Raw genomic sequence first — 7,500 nt, forward strand, 5'->3', positions numbered from 1 at the left:
TTGCATATTCACACAAATATACATATTGTTCTAAAAGCAAATTCACGAAAATAATGAAAACATATGGAAGTTTCATCTTACTGAAAATATACAGTAGAAACTTATTCCTCTAACATATAAACTCTGGCTTTGGTTCATCTGCACTCTGGAAGTACTCAACAATGGCCATGATGCTGGCATAGGAGCCAATGACAAAGCATAAGATGCCAAAGCTCATAATTGTAAAGCACTTGATAATTGTCAGCTTAGATACCCTGAAAAAAAAAGAAAAAAAAAAGAAGTTTAGTCCTACCAAAATTATTCTTACATGGTGACAATAATGTACTCTGACTTTTTCAAAAGTGATATAAATATGTTGGACAGCTTCTACATGCACAGTAAATTAATTACAAGTTTTACCATGAATATAAGACTTTCATTTTCAAGATGAATTAATTAAAGCTATGAATAGAGCACTAATAATTACATGAAATTTAATTGTATTAGTCATTCTTACTCACCTTGGCCAAAATGTGACAAGCTCGATGATAGGAGGGAAAATGATGGCCAGAGTAGACGAGGACATAGCACCAACCAGTGAAATGAAAAGGCCTATGTTGGGTATAGCTGCTGCAAGGATAACTGGAAACAAAAGGAACAAAATAAAAAATATTATTTTCAGTTTTAGCAAGGTTGTGCCCTAATGACCTACTTTCCTGGGATCTTATTACTATTACTCTTTACAGACAGGAACAATACACTGATGCTTTGAGTGTTTTGACCATATGGGAGACCTGCAAGGTACCAATGCTAGTTCGGTTGTTTTGCCGGGTGGCACTAGGAGTGAGGAGGAGGAGTGTATATAGTTGTAATTAATTTTTTTCTTTGTTACAAGGAAGAAAATGTTTTGCCAAACTTGGTACCTCTTATTCCATAAATTTAAATATATTCCTCCTTCATAAAGACTAAAGACTAAATTAGAAATAATTTATCAAACAGTGTCATAGCCATACATTATCGGCTAGTTCTCAAACTACATCCTTCCTAGCCATAGCAAGTTTTAAAGGCTTTTTTTTAAAAACAATACTCTGCTTATCCAGAATCAAAGACAGGGGGGAAAAACATCGTCCTCGGACTTCAATTTTTTATCACAAGTAGGGAAGCTTGACATTCATCCAGCATCCATTTTCAATTGCAATTTTTCTTAAACACTTCTATAGAATACCAATCTAAAATGTGTATATAAATTTCAGAAATTTCCACTGAATTTAATCTGTAACTGCTGATGATAAATGCTGTATGTATTTGCACGTGTATTTGTATGTCCATGTGCACATTTGCATGTATATGCGTGTATGTGCGTATGTGTGCTTGTATCTGTGAACACAGCAATAACCCAGTGTCTTATGGCATATATCAAGATCTGTATATAATGGAGGAAAAGTACCATACTTACAAGTAATGAGAACAAGAAAAGCCCTGAAGGCATATTCTCCGACACGCTTTGCTCTGTTTGAATGGAACCTTGTGCGAAGGTGTGGCCACATGATCTCCGAGGGGACGTACAACATCAGCGAATAGGTCAAATAGATTGCTACTGCCATCAAGATTTTCACTAACTGTGCGAGGCTGAAAAAGGAAAATCAAAAGTAAGATAAAAAGGTGAAAATAAAGTAAAAACTAAAAACAAAAGTAAAACTGTTATGGAGCTGATGAGCACTATATGTCCACTGCAAACTTCAACGTGATTTCTTTCAATAGATGATCCTAGAAGCAAATTTTGCATTAGCAACCTGAGTATATGATTGTTCATTCTGAGACCCTTCTTCCTCTCTTCCTCATATATCAACTATTAATTTAAATTTCATCTAATTCAATGAGATGGAAAACACTATTGACGTCTCTCAAACAAGTTTTTATAAATCATTAATGTGATTTAAGTAATATGAAAAAAAAAAAAACATCAAACAAAACAATTTGACAACACTCACTTATCACTGGGTGGAAGGTTAAGTGTAACTGATCCATGTACAGCATCTCCATATTTCAGGTAACCAAAGAATCCAACAGCAATGTAACCACAAGTTACTAGAATCATAGCTGTATTTAGTACTCCATTGCACCCCCGGAAATCTTCTGGCGTAGTCATCTTCCGCTCCAACGGCAAAACCTTAAAAAGAATGAAGACATAATCTAGCATTCCAAACTCATTTTCATTCATTAACCCATTCGCCCTGGTGCATAGGTACAGCTTTCCAAAGTTCCCTGAAAATTCTTATTTTTACACATCTTTATGAATAAAGACAGTGGAAATGCTGATGCACAGCAAACAACAACTGAAATACTGGAAATAGCAGTGCACAACCTTGCAAACAGCTCTTGATTGTAGTGAACTACCACTTAGCCCACATGATTTAAATGACCTGCCACCATCAAGTACATAATCTAGTAAAATAATTCAATTACTTTTGAAGAAATCACTCTATCAATAATCTACACTTTTAATTTGCAAGGAATGTATATCATTTCCTTTAAGTAATTGTCATTATCTTCATAGAATTTTGTTCCCATAAACATAATGAAAAGTAAGATCACAAATATTTATAAACCTAAATATATTATCTACAATTAAAATTAATGAAAAATTACAAGAAATAACACCACTCATGGACTTACCACTCCAATCCCTTCAAAGGCATATATCGAAGTACCCACAAAGAGCGGCAGCTGCTTCCAGCTCTTAAACTCAGGTCTATCATAAGAAGAAGGAATATCCTGGAGAAGGTAGTGGAACGTAATGGCAATCCCGAGTCCCAAAAAAACATTACTTATGAGGGAGAATGGGGCGAGCACCTGGAATGGACAAATAATAATCATAATAATGATAGTGTTTATACAAATTATAACAAAAATAACATTAATGACTAAGTAAAATATTATAAATTGTAGCACCATTCCTTGTATGATGGTCTGGCAGACCAGATATATGAGAATTTTCCTGTTCATTATCACATCATTCTGATGAAGGGACTGGAATGAATGTATAACCTTTTGACTACAAAGATGCCTCCTGCCTAATCTTGATAGCCAGTCAGATCCTGGCCCTGGACCAACTCACCTTCGACAAGCCTACCAGCTCGTGGACATTGCAATTTTTGTTGTACAATTTCTGAGGTCTGCTAAGGATTTATTCATCCAGGAAGGCCCTTTTTTTATCCTTCTTGAATCCTGAGGTATCAATCTTCTTACTTCATATTTAAAAGGTTATATGTATATGACTATTCAACTAAAATAGGAAATGTGTATTTTAGGGTACAGAAATGGCAAAGTAAATTATGAAGTATTAACTATCTTTTTGTGGAAAATACTTAGTATTTTTCACTAAATTCCCCAACTTACTACTATAGTGTATTATTTGTCACCTTTATCTATTGCACTAAAAGCATAGTGCACACACATTTCATTAAATGTAGACATTTTCTCAACATCATTAACAGTAATCATCTATATCTATATATATATATATATATATATATATATATATATATATATATATATATATATATATATATATATATATATATATATATATATATATATATATCTTGTATGCCTAACATTTTTCCATATCAGAACAACAGCCACCAATTTCCTGATGTGTGCTCCCTAATTAATATTTTCTTATAAAATAAAAAACAGTTATACCATAGCATTTTGGAAGACTAATAAAAGAAAACATCTAATTTATTTTGTTCTGGTAACTCAAAATAGATTTCCTGACACATTTTGGAACACTAACAGAAGATGAATCATTTTAATAAGGAACCTTATATCTACTTATAACACAAAGATAAGATTACAACATATCCAAAATCACAATATCCAATTCTGAGTTATCTAATCTAAACTGTACCTAAAATAACTCAAACTTCCCTTTTCTACTATTTCTTGTTGATGTTTACTATCATAAGGTGTTCTCTATAGTGGACAAATAAAACTATTCACGAAGTCACCACAGGCTTAGCAACTCACCTTTAATGATCTAATCATGGATATGGCTAGTAGAGGGATTAATAAAATAGCCATATACCCATGAATGTCTATTTCATTTCCTGGTAACTTGCAGTCAACAACCTGTAAATATATTCAATTCACTTTAAACACAGCAATAAAAATGTGATAAAATCAAACACAAATGTAATTACTACATGCATCAAGTTGACTCTTTTCACTGACAAATATTGAACTTAACAAGACATGCTACTGAAATATATATTGCTAGTAGAAGATACAGTTTCATATATGCAGTGTCATTTCTGCAGGCTTTTTAACAGCACCTCTAAGCTAATTAATTTTCCATACACTTTGGTGATGTTTACAATCCAGCTGCCCTGGATCATTACCCACAAAAATTGCTATATTCAAGCCACCATCGGCATTAGACTGTTCCCACTGCCTTTGTCACAATTACACCAAGAAAAGCTTGGTTGCTCAAAGGCTTCAAGGATAGTAGCGAGATACTAATTTGTATTATGCTATTTGCACCATAACATTGTTTCACCCACTGGTCGCAGTTTTTGATAAACATGTATACAGTCATGTGGCGGGTTTATGTTGTATGGCATGGTGCCATCCACATTTACAACATATTATGTTGAAGGTAAGGCACTGATTATTAATACGTGATATGTATATCAACCCCTTTCAGACAGGATCCTGCCTGAGACAACTGGCCATCAGGATGGGATATTTCATACATTATGGGTACAAGCCAAAAAATAGAGGGAAGAGGCAAAAAAAATTCCCTCATCTCTGGCTTAACAGACATACATAATGAGTCTTTGCTCTTAAATTCATGATAAAATACCGGTTATGGCTGAATTTGGAATACTGTAGTTATAAAATTAACACTATGACAGCTATTAAACTTTGCAACTGTGAGCAAGCTTCAACAATAAGGAGTTTCTAATGTAATGTCCTGTATGTAGTGACAACCATATTTTAGGCTTAAACTCGGCTGTCATGTGTGTCTTAAATTAGCTTTTTGATCTTTGTCGTTTTGAAATATTACAAAACATTCAAAGGTATAGTAAAGACTAAAAGAGCCTATCAGAGATGTACTGCTAGTTGTAGCTCATACTAAAAAAATCTAAAATGCTTTCAATTTACATGCAATTAGCCTTCAAGATTTGCAAGTAATTTCTTCTTAAATCTTTGTTGAATTAAAAAAAAAATAATAATAATAATTACACATGTATACTGTGGATATCATGCTGATTGCCTATATTTAGGATATGGTAGTTGCATTATTAATGAGACCATTTTGTATGATTAAATCTTTAAAATAATTGTTGCTTTGTATAAAAAAGTACACAAATAATATTCAGTACACGATAAAGTATTTACAAATGAAACATATCAGTGATTCTAGCTTTGGCTTGAACATTGTATTGTTTTGAAGATCAAAAGGAACCACTCAAGAGTGTCATTCAAAAAAAATGTACAAAAATATATTAAACTACAAATAGATGTATGTCTTTCATCATCCAGTTTCATTACAGTTATCTTCAAAAAAGATAACCATGGTATTAACAGAGAGATGGTCATATTTAAGTAGAAGCTGTCCCAGTGTTATCATAATTACAGTTTTCTTCAAAAAAGATAACCATGGTATTAACAAACAGACAGTCACATTTAAGTAGATGCTGTCCCAGTGTTATCATCAAACATTTTAATCCTGCTGGATTTAATTTCAAACTCACTAAATCTGGCCTCAAAAATATTAAATACTGTATGCTTTGCACCTCAAGCTAATCTATAAAAACATGCATTACAAACTTAACTACTAATAACTTCACCCCAAACAGGAGATCGCGCTAATTGCACCTTTCATAATACTTGACCTAATAAAGTAGGGTAATTAAAATTCAGACTTTTTTTTTAGCAGGGGTAAGGATCAACTATTCAGTATATAGAGGTTAAGCTGAGTAAAGGCAATTAAATTAAGGCCACAATTCTCTTTATCAAATATTAAAAGTAATTAATGGTAATTCCAAGTAATTCTTTCTTAATAACAATGTCTGCAGATTCATCAAAGAAAAGATTAAAGTGGTTGTAAAATATTCATTTGGCTGCTAAGCAAGTCCCTATATATTTTTATTTCTAACTAAACAATGTAAAATGTGGAATTACTTGCCTGTTTGACATTTGCCGCAATGAACACCACATACACACAGCAGAAGCCTAACTGTGTTATCGTAAGAAAGGTGTTCAGTACTGCACGTGCGACGGGTGCTAGACTACGCAGAGGGGCAGGCCCAGTGGTGAAGGCATGGTAGCCAACTTCTGCATAATCTAAGCCACTTACTCCTAATCTTTCCTTCAATTCATGGGCACATCTTACCTGCAAATGAGAATGTATGTCATGCCAGAAAATTACTTTTGAAGAATTCTGTTCTGCATCACTTAACTCGTTAACGACGGGTGACAAGATATCACGTCTAGTGGTTTTTCGGTCAGACGCCAGGGACGAGATATTTAGTCAAGGCCAGCGTGCCGGGTGATCGGGCGTACAGCAAATCCCAAGGCGTCAGCTTATGCTTAGTAATATCCCAGCATTTCAACCATTTAGAGCCAAAATAGCCCCGTCGTTAACGGGTTAATAATGCACTAGTATACAGTTGATATATATAATATAATATACTGCCACTGTTTTTCTGCACTGTGTGTCTTGAGAATACATACTTCTAAATCATCTAAGAAAAAAGATGCCTTCTATATGCATATCACATAAATAAAGATAATTTTATAAATGACTGCTAAATTTTAATTTTATGATTAGAAAGACTTTTTGTTTCTCATTAAGTATATGACTCTACCACCTTTTAATTTCATAATTTAATAACTTATTGCAAGGAATCAAGGAAGAAAGTGCTTCAAACAAGGAAGAACCTACCAGCATGTGCATACAGTGGATGCAGATGGTTGCTATTACTGGCAGGAGAGCAGTACCAGTGTACAAGCCAGAGTTCTTGAGGCCATCTGGCATAGCAAGGATACCAGTACCAATATTCCCTTTAATCAGGTGAATTAATGTTTCACAATTCCTGGAAGGGACCAAAATTAATACTTATATTTCTGATAGCAAATGAGGAAGTTGGGAAAGTTAGAAGTTAGGAAATAACAGGATTAGAGCAATATGAAAACCATTTAGAAAAAGAGTAAAAGACAGAAAAAAATCTCTAAAAACTTATAGTATTAATATAAGCAAAGATTATTTACATAAAAATGAACTTAATTGAACAAAAGATGTTGAGAGTAATTTTGGCTAGAAGTTGCAAACATGTTTTAGGTTAAAATCATTTAAAGAAAATTACTGCTTCTTATGCTTAGGATATCAGCCAAACTCAATTTTCAGACTAGATAAGAGTATTGATAAAAGTTTTCATAAAGGCTTGACAGTTTCGCACAACAGATTTTTCAGGTCAAGGGCCAAAAGTCGGAAGGAAAAAAAGATTCAGA

At 33.5% G+C, this 7,500-nt stretch overlaps 1 protein-coding gene across 2 annotated transcripts in view; it reads right to left on the reverse strand.

Moving 5' to 3' along the window:
* The window catches only part of LOC122252735 (proton-coupled amino acid transporter-like protein acs), a 15,465-nt gene that overhangs the window by 2,003 nt on the left and 5,962 nt on the right, over window positions 1–7,500 (reverse strand). For both annotated transcript variants that reach the window (XM_086541531.1, XM_086541530.1), the window contains exons 3-10: window positions 6,935–7,085; window positions 6,176–6,382; window positions 4,012–4,113; window positions 2,656–2,832; window positions 1,971–2,149; window positions 1,436–1,608; window positions 501–621; window positions 1–254 (exon numbers count right to left, since the gene is read on the reverse strand). The exon at window positions 1–254 is cut by the window's left edge and continues 2,003 nt beyond it. In XM_086541531.1, the coding sequence (XP_086397657.1) occupies window positions 110–254; window positions 501–621; window positions 1,436–1,608; window positions 1,971–2,149; window positions 2,656–2,832; window positions 4,012–4,113; window positions 6,176–6,382; window positions 6,935–7,085 (1,255 nt within the window). In that variant the 3' untranslated portion in view covers window positions 1–109. The remainder of the gene's footprint in view (window positions 255–500; window positions 622–1,435; window positions 1,609–1,970; window positions 2,150–2,655; window positions 2,833–4,011; window positions 4,114–6,175; window positions 6,383–6,934; window positions 7,086–7,500) is intronic.

Source organism: Penaeus japonicus, unplaced genomic scaffold, assembly GCF_977035675.1.
Source record: "Penaeus japonicus unplaced genomic scaffold, GWHDUDI00000001_assembly GWHDUDI00000011, whole genome shotgun sequence".
Classification (NCBI taxonomy): domain Eukaryota; kingdom Metazoa; phylum Arthropoda; class Malacostraca; order Decapoda; family Penaeidae; genus Penaeus; species Penaeus japonicus.